At 37.2% G+C, this 14,038-nt stretch overlaps 3 protein-coding genes and 1 long non-coding RNA gene across 4 annotated transcripts in view; 2 read left to right on the forward strand and 2 right to left on the reverse strand.

The window, feature by feature from the left end:
- The window catches only part of LOC134653078 (uncharacterized), a 383,717-nt gene that overhangs the window by 270,460 nt on the left and 99,219 nt on the right, over positions 1–14,038 (reverse strand). The gene's annotated exons all lie outside the window — the stretch shown is intronic.
- LOC134653069 (beta-3 adrenergic receptor-like) overlaps positions 1–14,038 on the reverse strand; it is a 114,849-nt gene that overhangs the window by 23,307 nt on the left and 77,504 nt on the right. The window lies entirely within an intron of this gene.
- LOC134652658 (uncharacterized) lies at positions 470–1,823 on the forward strand. Its single transcript, XM_063507821.1, has 3 exons — positions 470–551; positions 1,083–1,207; positions 1,687–1,823. Exons 1-3 carry the CDS (start codon positions 502–504, stop codon positions 1,821–1,823), a joined length of 312 nt encoding a protein of 103 aa, XP_063363891.1. The 5' UTR covers positions 470–501.
- On the forward strand, positions 2,375–5,213 carry LOC134652659 (uncharacterized). The gene is made up of 5 exons (XM_063507823.1): positions 2,375–2,607; positions 3,426–3,515; positions 3,808–3,897; positions 4,344–4,530; positions 5,011–5,213. The coding sequence occupies exons 1-5, from the start codon at positions 2,494–2,496 to the stop codon at positions 5,211–5,213; spliced, it is 684 nt and encodes a 227-aa protein (XP_063363893.1). The 5' UTR covers positions 2,375–2,493.

Raw genomic sequence — 14,038 nt, forward strand, 5'->3', positions numbered from 1 at the left:
TAAAGTCCGTCCGTCCGACGGTCTGATAATATAGCGCACGTACAAAGTTAAATTACCAGAAAGCTACAAAACCAGACTGTATAAATATTTGACTTTAGTTTTATCAGGTAAAATCGCACAGAACAAGTTAGAATGGCGATGCGAGCAGGGTACGTGTGGCCGCCGGTTTTGAGCAAACGCTCGCATGCTACTCGCCCGCGCTGACCGAAAACGAAGTAAACATGCCTTTTTGCGCCATAATAACCTTCAGATTCAGAAGCCAGACATCAAATCTGTCTAAAGGAGTCGTATCCATTCACCAGGCACACAAGTTTTTACTACCGTTGCGCGAGTGTTAGTAAATGTGGAGAGGAACGAGCGGCAACACGGGTTCCGATACTAACTGCGCGCGATAGCCATTCTAACCTCTTTCATAATGTTCTGTGTAAAATCGTATCAGCAAACAACTATATTTTTTATATTTGGTTGCAGATTTATTGTCATAAATGAAATGCTCTCACAATGTGCTGCATATTTACATGGATGGCCTGGTGCTTCGATGCGTCGCACAGGTAAAATTAAATATAAATAACGATACTCAATTGTTCATAATACCTATTCGGGACATGGTCAGCCATTTTAGTCACATAGTTATAAGTCCGAAATCATATCATGCAATTCTTTAACACCTCGCTTGGCTACGTAACGCACACTTCGAGCGTCTCGAGCGTGCACTCTCGCCGACTGCTATACATTATTTGTAGCGTCAGCGTCAAGCGTCCTAGGTGCCTAGCCGAGAGGCCAATTGTTTCCGCCCTGTAGCGAACGATACGGTCATCTCTCTCTATCACTCTTCCATGTGCGATAGAGATATTAGCAAACGATTGGCATCTTGGCTAGGCTTGACGCGCTGAGCGTGCGTTTCGTGGCCCTAGGGTAAGTGTAGGTAATGATATCCTTGGAGGAGCTGTAGCATTTCGTCGTCAATTTTTTTAACAAACGTTTACGTTTGATGTATATAAAAGCGAAAGGAGCCTATTTTGATAGGGTTGCATCGAATAGACTTCTAAAACTTAAAGGTCTTAAGAAAAATCCGTGTTCAGGATCGTGGTTTTCTTCATGGCGTGCCTCATTAGCTCGTCCGTCTGCTGCTTGCTACTCACAGCTTCACTGGCAGGCGTTGCCATGGGTTATAATTACTCATTAGCTGAATACATCGACCTCAAAGGTGAGAGAGTAAATAGCTTGTTTCAAGAGTTACTAATACATATTTGAGAAATTACACGCCATCATTTTGTATAAATGAGTCAATTTACTCACAATTTAATACAGTACATCAAACTGTTAGATTAAAGTCTTTTAGTACCAATAAGATACACGTGTGCAGTCTATGGACATGCTTCAAAATTCTCTGGCAATTGTTGCATGTCAGAATATAGAACCTGTTGATTTGCGGCATGCGTTTGTTTAGTTAGCGGAATAGAAATAATTGGAGCATAACGATTGATATTGGAATAATCCGAACCTATGCTGAATTTCAATCGTTAAATTACAATCACTAAGTATCATAATATCGTCACAGCAGACTAGAAACCTAGAAACTTTCGCAAAATTATGTCAACTCTAGTTGGTAGGTATGTAGTTGAAACTGTGAACTTAGATAAAGTGGAATATTTATTAATTGAATATTGAATTACTTTTTTTCAGAGACCAACATCTCGGTGTATATCAAGCGAGGTGTTTACGATGACGAGATAGCTGATGACTTCGATTGGCGACGAGCGGGCGGCGATGAATCCAGCATTTCCCTCAAGGACAACTATGGCAGTATGTTGATATTTTAATCACATCATTAAGTATTTTTACTGCAGGTATTCATGACTTCATAAAGACAGATAATGACCATACATACATAGGTACACAAAATATTTCTAAAGGTTTATTATTGCTGCATCAAAATGAATACTTTAGAAACTGTTTATGGTTTAAGTTAATTTTTGGTTAATTTACAAGTATCGGCACTAAATGTCTATCAAAACGTTCAGATCACAACAAATTTTGTGTCAACTTAATAATTATAAAAGTTACTTTTACGTTGCACTTTAAGGATTTTACAATTATTATTTTTTATTTATTTATATGAGCCTAGAGCTTCAAAGATCTTAGAATTATTTAGCTAATACATAGTATAAAATTATAAATCCCTGGAAAAATACAATGACAACGCTCTGCTTACCTTATACACAACAACGGTGCCAACAAAAGAACGGAAAGCACAAAGTAATTGAGACATTGTAGTTATTTTTCGTCTTTTGAAACACTCAAGTTATATTAAAATATATATTCAATTTGCAGTTAGGTATTATTGCTTCTACATTACTTTTTTTTTAAATCTTGATAGAGAAAATATTACCCGGAGTTCAGGAAGGCGAGCAGCCTCTAGCGGCCGGTCGTCGCCGATCGGGCAACTCCATATTTGAGTCGGACGAGCAACACAAATACGAAGGCAGCCTCATGCGACTCACGTCCAGTGCGGCCGGGGAGCCTGAACGAAGATTTGAACCCCCAGCACCACCTTACACCACTAGTCCAACGACCACTCCGAGTATAGTCGATGGATTGTTGCAAGTAAGTGGCACCATAGAGAAATATAGTAAGACAAGAGTGCTCACTCCATACATCTGTTAGACTATTAATTTCAGTGTCTACATCTAACATCGAGTAGCGGAACTATCAGTACTGCTAGTTGACAATAGATGTAGCAGGAGGTACTGATAGTTCCGCTACTCGATGCCAGATACTAATAGTCTTTTTGGTACTAAAACTGATGTATGGAGTGAGCAATCTATGTAGTTTTTCCTCTATGGTGGCACCAAAGAGAATTTATAAGGGTCAAAGTCAAATGGTGAATTTTTAAAAATAGAGGATTGTCAAAGTAACTTATGTAGCCACAGTAAATTCACTGCCATCTTTTGACAAAAGATTAAAACTGTTGGAACGCCATTTGACTTTGACCCTTATTCTTTCACTGTAGGCCAAAGGTATGGCGCAATCTTTTCGAGCGATGGCTACATAATTTAGCATGACAATAACTCTCTATACACTCTATTATCCTTGGTGGCACTAAAGGAGTAAGTACATAAAGCAGTAATATTTCGGCAGGTGCAACTAAATACGTGTTTAATATTCAAAGTTGATATCACTGGGTTAAAGTGCTTTCAAGAGGGCTTTAATAGAACAAAATGAGATAAAGTAATTAATATTGGTCATCATAGTTCATTTTGACTTTCACATATAAACATTTTAGCACTCAGTCGGTTGACCGTTGAATACCTACTTGCCACGACACTACTATATCGTAAATAAAAAGACATAAGTACGTTCTTTCAATGGTCACCTTTAGTCATTTGTATTTCTTATCTTCAAGATATTTTTTTTCTTACTAGGTTGCCGACAGCTTGCCAGGCGGTTCTATAGAACGATTGCGAGCTATTCAAGCAGCAGCAAAGCACCATGAAGCTCGCAAAATTGAATTGGTAAGATGAGGCACAGATGAATCAATACTTAGATCTTTTCGCGAGAAATTAGTATGAGGACTATTACTGTGGCCTTAGTGAAAAAGGATACAAGTCTCGCGCAGCTTACTTGTAAAAGGGCATAAGTGCTACGTGGAACTTGCACCCTTGTACACCTGTGCTGCCCGAGACTTGTACCCTTATTCACTAGGGCCACAGATTTAAATTATCATGTTATCCTTGTAGTGAATCTATTTTTTCCCACTCTACGTACTTGTTTTTTTTTTTTTCTAAAATTCATTTTTATTTGAAGGCTACCGCTAGGATACCCGAGGATCCGTTAGATCGAGTAAAGGCCATAGAAGCTAATGCTCAAATACACAACGCCAGGAGGAACGACCCGGTATGTTTTAAGTACAAAGCGAAGACCACTTAGAACTCAACCCACATATATTATCGTAATTAAATATGTTATGGTATTTCAAAACTTGCTCAGGTTGTAACAACATCAACCTTTCAAATCCTGGTCAGAGTATAAAATACCTATTTAACCACCTTCCGAATTTGGTATTTAGATCAGTGAAATTTACCTTATTGCACATCCTAGAGCCATGCCAAATGGAAATCGTTTATATAGGTAGAGAACGCCGATTAAAATAATGAGTGGAAATGATGAGGAGGCGTTTTGCATTATAAGTATAAATTTTTTCGATTGCCATTTGTCGATTAATTATTGTCATCTTGGCTACGGCCACAGGGCATACTGTACATATATCTTGGCTGCATTCAAAATACATTTTGACCCTATTGAAAAGATTAACCCTATTTTTATTCATTTTAATATTTTAGACCACAACGACGGATAAGTACGCCAAATATTTCGGGCAGTTAGCGATGCATCCCGGTTTCCCAGGCTCCGGACTAAGTGCCAGGAAGTTCATGCAGAGCCAAAACAAGGACCTCATCGAGACACCCCCGCCTAATCGTTTTAGAGACGCAGTGTTCCAGGGGAAACTTTCAGGCTGGCCTTCATCGGGTACGTAGGTTTCTAGGTTCTGTTTGATGTACTTGAAGGGATGTTTATAGAGAATAACGGTTGAGGGCATAATGATTTTTAGAGACGCAGTGTTTCAGTGGCAACTTTCAACTTTAGATACCTAGGCTCGGCTCTAATAGTTTATGGAAAGTAGCAGTAAGGGCACAATAAAGACAAATCTGCATAAATGCTTTAGACATGCTGTATTCCAGGGCCAACTTTCAGTCTGGCCTGAACCGGGTACGTAGATTCCCAAGCATTGTTCTATTTGGCAGGAAGATTATGCATAGCAGCAGTAACATGTTGCTGCGAATATGATAAAGCCAGGAGGCAAATCCGCCTAACCGATTTAGAGACGTAGACAACTTTAAATTTGAGGTACCTCGGCTCGGCTCTGCTTGTCAGGTTGTTTATGGCAAGTAGCGGTTAGGGCACAAATTCACCTATTTACAGTGTTATCATAATAATTTCAATTTACAGATTCTTCTAAATCGACAACCGAAAATTTCTTCGATTACGAAGTTAGTTACAAGTCTCCAACACTAACACCGCCAGAAATAAGGCCATTACTCGTTCGTCCGTTAGAAAATAAAATGCAGCAGATTATGTGGGACATGCCGAAACCAGAAAGTCCGATGAAACTAACCCATACTGATGACAAGACATACGGGAATGATAAGTAAGCAACAAATATTATCAGTTACAAATTTTAATATTATGAAATTTGGCACGTTTGCATATTTGTTCCTCTAATTAAGCCCCATTTAAACTGTCCAAGAACTTGCATGCAATATTCAATACATTGCTAACCTCAGAGTAGGTACAATAAATTCAATCGATCGACTATATACCGCAATGTAACGAAAATTGCATGCAAGCTGTTGAACCGTCTAAATGGGGTTATACTCGTACACTAATCCCACTAAAACATTTTCATGTAAAAAATAGCCAAGACGAGACCACACGGCTCGCACTGTCAAAAAGTAATCAGATCTCATAGAGAGCCAAACTTCTAACTTTTCTACACGCTCTAACTCTACAAGCTCGACAAGCTCTAATTTTACAATTGTACGAGTAGCTAGGTACGTATCAAAAATAAAACTCTTTTAAAACCTCGTTTGAAAACACCTACAGTCATAAAAAATATGTAAACGAAGAAAATAAAGAAATACGACAATTCTATGACTTTCAATATTTATTTCTAAATAAGATTTTTCTAAGAGACTTGAGAGCTTCTGAAGTTTAACGTGTTTAACTTTTCAGGACTGGTAAATTGCTAGATGCGCCCAAACAGGGAAAAATGTACAGTGACTACGATGAGTCTCATGGATTACCTATACGAAGGAAAAGAAGCGAGAGTAAAGTTATTTTAAAAGATTCAGATGCCATTTCCATCCTCATAACTAAAATTACAACTTGTGACAATCACCTGCATACGAAGGCCTTAGAAGATGAGTTGGAGATATCTACGAATACCGAACGCGCGTTACTAACTGACTTTATACAAAAATCATCGGCAAAATCCACGACAGCTAAACTTTATCATCAAAATAGTTTGAACAGTACAAACAACAACTCTAGTAATACCTCTCAAGCGACGTTTTTAGAAACTGGTCATGACAACAGTGGTGTTTTCGTTAAACAACCTGAAGTAAATAGCTTGGCACTTTTAACCTCTTCCTGGAAAACGAAGAACGTAAATTGGAAGCCTAAGAAGCGAAAGAAAAAGTCAGAAGGCCACGCATACAAAATTCTTGGAAATAAACAAACGGAATCATTTTGGTGGAGATTTTCTGACGGCGTCTCTGAGCAATGGAATAGAATAGTATTGAATCTTAATAAACGAAATTCTCCAATATTGGACCATTCTCGGAATCCGAAAACATCAGATAACAAAGATTCGAATAGTTTCGATAACAAGAAAAGTACCATTATTAACAAGTTGGTTGTCATATCGACCAAGAAACCAGTACCTAGAAAGAAATCAATTTGAAATCGAATACGGGAACAAATCTTGATATTTGACCCGATTATTACGAAAAGTTATTACGAGTAAGATAATAGAAAATAGACTGATACCAATTTTACCGTGTTGTGCTTTGTATCGTTTATTTGTTTTGTGATGATAATAAAGGTATCGTGTACGCGAAGTTCCAACTAACTTGTTTTATTGCCGGTTTACGATTGTCTAGAAAATTAATACGGTTTCGCTACCGTTACTACGTTAATAAAATAATTTATTACTTATGCAAGCAGACTAATTTTAGTATTAGGTTGCTGATCGAACGTGTTGCAAGTAAATTCATCCAAATTAAGTAGGTTACTGTATTTCAGTCCAAAAAATACATTCATAAGACTTTGTCAATTTTGATATGATTGGCAGGATAAGTGGACTGGCCTTCACATTGGACTGTTTACACGTTGATTAGTATTATTGTGAGTTTTTCAATTGATGTGCAACTTCAGACACAATATGTGTTTAAGTTGGGTGACAGTTCAATATTATGGTACTTATCTACCATTGAGCTGATGTGACGCTGGACACAGGAGGTGGTCATATGAACTATGTTAATAAAACAACGCAATGTAATTGTGTTTGGGTGTGTTAGTATTATGTCGATGAGTATTACATAGTTGCCTTTAAGAAAAAGTAATAGTCATCGATAAAAGCTTGTATCAAAAATGTTTTTTTTTTGTCTATATTCTTATTTAATTTTACGCCCTGATGTCTAGCCTGGATCAACATCATTGTTATTTGATTGAAATCTATTCTGAATTGATGTAAAATAAAAATATAGTTACAACTATAGTACCTATAGGTAAATAAGCAAGTGAAAATAGCAAGGTTTGTAGTTGGATGTTCATTTTCAGAGATAACACAGCACTGACAGCAGCCATTCTGCATACTTGCATTGCCTGTTTGCCAATTAAGTTGATGTTTGTTCATCCGGGAAACTGTTGTTTTTCTTACTAGGTATTTAATTACTTTCATGGTTTATGTATACCTACGGTAATATATGTTTTCTCGTTTTTGTTATGTAAATTTAGTTTTTAAACTGCCATTTTATACCTACTATCACTGCACAATCAAAAGATGTACTGTGGGGAGGCGGCACACACAACAACGACTGAATGACATTTTAAATTTTGATGTTTTATCTCACATGTCTAATTTGCTTCATTACATAGTTTCATTTTGTGAGCGTCAGGATGGTGGGTGGACTTCAGCGAATTTCAACAAAATATTTATAAACATATTGTACCACGATTGTACCTTTAATTGAAACCTGTGTACGTCTCCCTAAAACGAGATATTTAACAAAAAAGGTCCACCCGCCATTCTGACGTCAGGTGGTGAACCTATGAAATCATGCATTATATACCGCACTAAAAGTATGCAGTTATATTGTACCTACAGTGTAGGTATCTCTGAAACCTTTAATTGAAATCAGTATAGGTATCTATCCCTAAAACAAACCAGTTTCAAAACAAGCCAGAAATTTTGCATTATTTCAAGCAAAATACAATTAAAACGAGTAGACACAGAAAGTCGATTGAAAGGACCATTTGTCGTAATTTAACTTGTGTAAAACTAATAAAACGGCTGAGTTCCAGTAATGGCCGCCAGACTCTCAGGACATACATCTTTAACTTTCCGGCTGCAGACAGTGCAGTCACCAAGCAGTCACCCGAGAAACATTACTTCTCGACTGCGAAGTTACGCAGCCTACCTCAATTAACTTTGTGGCGAGGCAGACAGGAATTGTAAAATTAAATCTCTCGTTCTTGTTAAGCAGTGAAATTAGTTATTTGTACAACAAGAGATCAAAGTTTGATATTTCTTCGAGTGCTTATTTTGAGCCCCGTGCAAGCGAAAGATTCTATACTACACTCAAGATTCTATAATTTAGAATCTTGAGCGTAGTAAGGGACTCAAAAGCGCACGAGATGTAAATAACTTTTCTCAAAAATGGACGGCAAAGTCGACGTTGCCGGTTAAAAAATAGGTCGCGAAGTGCGTAGTTTATGGTCATTCAAAAAATTAAAAAGTTAAAAACATTGCAGTCTCGATTTCGGGACTGCAATGTCGCATACAAATTCCATTATTTAACGAGTTCCAAACTTTTTAAAACTTTAAATGGCCATATCAAATGAAGGCATAGGTCCCTTAAACAGCCAAACAGATGATCAGCACTTATTATTATAAAGCCTATAACAGACTATCGCACCGCACCGCGACCTTGGAGCGTCGCACCTATAAGTGAGAGCTAGAAACAGATATCTCTTTCTCGCTCTCACTTATGGGTGCGACGCTCCAAGGTCGCGGTGCGGTGCGATAGTCTGTTACAGGCTTAATGTTGGTACCGTGACTATTTAGGTGTCTCAAATAGGTTGGCGTATTTTCAGCAGAAAAATACACTTCTTTTTTTTTTTTAAAGGCGGCAAGCAAATTTTTTTAATGGTTGTATTTTTTTCTGTGAAAATTAGAACGTTGCTTCTGTAAGTTCTGTAAAATATTTCTATTTCTTGCACCATTTTTGAGAAAAGCACTATATATGACTCGGCTGGAAGGCTACTTGCTGGCTTCGGATTCAATTAAACGGACTCCCAAGGTCGTCCGTTTAAAACGAATCCTCAGCCTGCAAGTAGCTACTTCCGAACCTCGACAATAATGTACTATTGATCTCGTGTAGTTCACAAAACTTTTTCACCTCAGCAGTGAGAACATATTAGAGAACCCGAAAAATGTATTCCTTCTTCATCACTTATCTATTCACTCATGTTTTCTTAAGATATACCAACAATTAAGTTTTCACCTCAGCAGCTCGAACAAGGGTACTTTGCTACTTAAAAACAGTGAGCAAAATCGCATTTTGCTCATTTTGTCTCACTCAGTGAGCAAAATACGATTTTGCTCACTGTTTTTAAGTAGCAAAGTACCCTTGTTCGAGCTGCTGAGGTGAAAAAAATATTATTATTCTTATTACTAATTAGGTACGTAGGTATGTATAAATAAAAATTTGAAATTAATCTTTTCGTGTGGAGACCGGAGAAAATTATTCGGTATAGGTACAAACCAAAGACGTCACTAATTATTCGTATTTTCAACTTTTGGTTGAACTAGGTATATGTACCACAGAAAAGGTCATCACGCACACAACATGTCACGTAATGGCAGCGGGATTTTTACATTAGAGTTATTTTTTTGGTAAAGATCACCTCCTAGATTAAATTCTAAAAGGTGGACGAAAAAGTTTCCCCTCATCCACGCAATTATGCATTCACTAAGAGTTTATGTTAACTTCGTACTCTGTATCCATATATGTGTGTATATCACTTCAAAACTCCCACGGATGCCTATACTCTTTGTTAATCTTGTAACTCTAAATTTAACACGTTTGTGCACCGCAGCGTTCAGCTCTCATTTTCCCTGTATCAAGGCGGGTCTTATTTCGGCAGGGTTAATGGTGGCTCTAAGCCCGTAGACTTGTTATCACAATATTCGCAGCCTGCCGACTTTGCTGAATAGCCTGTTTGACCTGACACAGCCAATCTGTGTTTGTTTTGTTTGCTTGTTAGCTGGGTTTTGTGTCAAAAATTGCTTTATTGTGTAATTAAATTAGTTGTAGGTATCAGTTGTGGTAGCCTTAGCATAGTTTTAGTTTCGCTCTAATATGTTTTCATGATGTGCATATACTATGCTTTGGATGGCATTCCCAACCAAAACCTATACTGAAAATAATGATGTCATGTCATGTAATAAATGTTATCTGTTTTGTGTGCCTAATATATAAAATAAAAATAAATTAAAACAAAGCTTCAAATATCAAGTGTTAACATTTATTGTGACGTGCTAAAAACAGTAATAAATTGAATGTCTGAGGCACAATTGAGTTTCTAATAATATACATATAACGAATACATTCATTTTATATTTAGTTTAGTTTGTAAATGGCCAAAACCGGGCCAGTTGCCATGCATGCACAATATTTATGTTTAATATTGTGATTCTTCATTTAACTTTGATTGTTTTTCTTCACCTGGAACTAACTTCGTTCGAGATGAGTTCAAGTTGCTTGGCATCGCGAAACTTGTTTAATTAAAGCAAATAGGTCTTTACGAAGTTTAATTAGTCTGACGAATATTTGAAGGCAGCATCTTTAAGACAATCTGTAAAATATGAGGCACGGAAACACGATAGAGAACTCAAAATATTATCAAGATTCGCGCTGAATAAAGCTCGAACAAAGTTATTACTTGTCTATATTACTATATAAATTTAAATATGGTATGAGTTAGAATTTCTAAAGAAAAACACTCGCTGGCATACAAATGTTTTTTTATCGTTGACGGTGCCACATAATGGCTAAAAGAACTAACTAAAAATTAACTTTTTGTATGTAACAAAAAAACTGTTTTTTTTACAGTCGGAAAGGTTCCGCTTATAGCACGACACGCTTTCTTTTTCGCTCCCTAGACTGTCTCTTATTTATTGCTGGGAAAAGTCAGGAGCCCAGCCCGTCCGAACTCTTGAATAATATATTTATGTACCATGTGCAGTACCGTGGTAAAATCAGCTGCGAGATTCGAGTACTGAGCATAAAATAGGTATCTCGCCCTAAACCATCGATGAAACTCTTAGCTCACAGCCTCAAGTGGACCCTCACGAACATGATCACGCGCACGCTATCTCGGCCATCTACAAGAGTAGTATCTCTTTCCTACCTGCACAAATCTACAGCAATCTCGCGTCAAGTGTCGACACTACGAGTAGAACAAACGCAGAAAAATAATGGAATTTAAACCTTATTTAACGGCTCATAAGACCCAGTCTTATCGTAAACTCTTTCGTTAAACGTTGGTGTCGATTTACTGACTGGGATTCAGGAATTTAAGCCTTACAGGTTTGTTACAAGGGTTAGTTTTTAATGAATTTTGGCACTCACTCTAGCGATAAACTGCAATGTCGCGCCTCGACGCTCTCACCGGGGATTAGACGCGCTTATAGCGATTTTCCTTGAACGTTCTAATATTTCCAAGAGAATAGGAATATATACATTTTACGTCTTCGTTCCAGAATACTGGGATTGTTGATCTCAGTATTTAAAGATGTTTAAAATGGATTTTCTCGCACGTTCGTTGTGGAGTATGTACGGTGTGCATCAAATACTTAGATAGTGATGGCCAAAGTGGCCAAATGTATCGGGATACATCCTTATTTCTATGGTAAGTTGGTAACAAAGGTGTAACGATATTTTTGGTCACTTTGACCACGACTATCTATTTGATGCTGACTGTACAAGGTGGTTACAGAGGTGGTTGGAGGTGGTTAGATATAATTATTAATAAGAGATGCCACGAATATTCGGCAACTATTCGGTATTCGGCCTATTCAGTCACTTTGCCGAATATTCGGTATTCGGCCGAATATTACCTACTATTCGGCCGAATACCGAATATCTGTTGCACCTACCTAAAAAGAAGAATTACACATTAAAAATAACCAAAAACTAAGTTAGGTAATTACATTTAATATTTTTTCTACTCCAGCACTTAAATGTGTCAATTAAATGACTGACAGTGATATCTAAAGCAATGTCATTTGAATGATTTGTCTATAGGCTCATAAGATGACTGCTAGCAGTCATCTTATGAGTATAATACAACTGCTTTATTTTTTTTAAAGATTCAACTTCCGATCATCTTGATTGAAAGAAGTGTTTTCATTTACAATATTTTTTTTTTGCTGTGTGCATAATAATTCATACAAAGTAACCCATTTTCTTAGTCTCAACTGTTTTGTGTCGGGTGCAGCTGTCATAGAAAAAGTAATGTATGCAACAGCTCATAATTGGTTCTTAAAATTCTCGGGTCTTTTTTTACAAAACTCGACTACGTCTCGTTTTGTAACTTCGACCCTTGAATTTTAAGAACCCTTATTATATCACTGTTGCATAAACTACTATAAAATGTATTCTTGGAAAGTTGTTAAATACGAAAACCTTTTTTTGAGCATTAGTTGATTACAAAATATTTTATATTATCATGGGTCAGATTTGATTGACTGTAACAATATTCATGAATTTTGTTCAACAAAAAATAAGTATAGTATATCTTAGCAAACGTTATGCTTTGTTGCCGAACAGTTTTCATAATATGTAATTGTGACTCAAAATGTTCGCATGTCATGCCGAATATTCGGTATTCGGCCGAGAGAGGGGCCGAATATTCGGTATTCGGCCAAAACCACTATTTGGGGCATCTGTAATAGAGTCTGTGCGGAAAGAGAAGAGTCATGGAATGTATGGGGCCCAATACATTCCACGAGTCTTCTCTTTGCGCACAGACTCTATTAATGTACAGGTGACGTGTTGGTGCTCCTACACTGGCAGTTATATAATGGCTCCTCTACACGATGGGCCAACGCCGGCCACTCCAAGGGACGCATTTATGCGTTAGAGGGAGCAAGTGATATTGCTATCTCATTCTACCGAGTGGCCGGCGTTGGCCCATCGTGTAGAGGAGCCATAACGTTTGAAAACATTGTGTGACAGGTATGTGGGAGTACATTACATTATATATGCTGCCGTACATCCTAGCAATTAGTTACATGACTTAGTGTCGCGTTACTGGGTAGATTAATAATGTGTCACATATGAGAGATGACTACGGAGCTAACGATTGGGACGTTGCGTTGGCTACGCGCCCTGATCCACTTGGGATTTATAACAAGATTAAATTATTACAAGGTAAGCCGTAAATATGCTTAGATTTGATGATGGTGAATTAAAAGTAGGTTGAGATAAATAATGTTTCATCCCAAATGTAAAATAATCTTATACCAAAAAGCAGCAATAATACGGACTGTGTTTGAGTCAATGCTCCTATAAAATTGCCACAAAATTTCTTTAGATGTAGATTAGCATAGGTAAAAAAGCGTTTTGAAAGTTAATGACTAAAGGTTTTTTACAAAATTAAATTTTCTAGCTACAAAATATCTTACTCAAATGCGCTGAAAAATTAACTAAAAATAAGTTTTTGGCAAGAAATTCATTTTTGGTACAAAATTTTATCGCTGACTGTACTTTTCTTACGACAGATAACTAATACTCATCGAGACAATTCTAAAAACCCCTAACACAATTAGGTTGAGTTGTTTCATCTCAGAGTTCCTATGGCCACCTCCTGTCTCCATCATCAGATCAGCTCGATGGTATCATAATATTGCATTGTCACCCGACTTACACGTGTATGCAAAACTTCAACTCAATCGGAAACCGGGAAGTAGATCAATTTTGCAAGATTTGATTACAGACTGACAGACAACGGGACAGGTGAAAGTAATGAATGGAATGTCCAATCACTTTCCTTCCAACATTGAGAGCGAACCCAAATAAAGTGTATTTGTATCAAATGGCCTGTAGATTCCGCAGGCAGTCATAGAATACAGAGTATACAGCCGTAAAATCCAGCCAGGGAATGTTTGGTGCTTTCACTATGTTCACTA

Source organism: Cydia amplana, chromosome 12 (assembly GCF_948474715.1).
Source record: "Cydia amplana chromosome 12, ilCydAmpl1.1, whole genome shotgun sequence".
Taxonomy (NCBI): Eukaryota; Metazoa; Arthropoda; class Insecta; order Lepidoptera; family Tortricidae; genus Cydia; species Cydia amplana.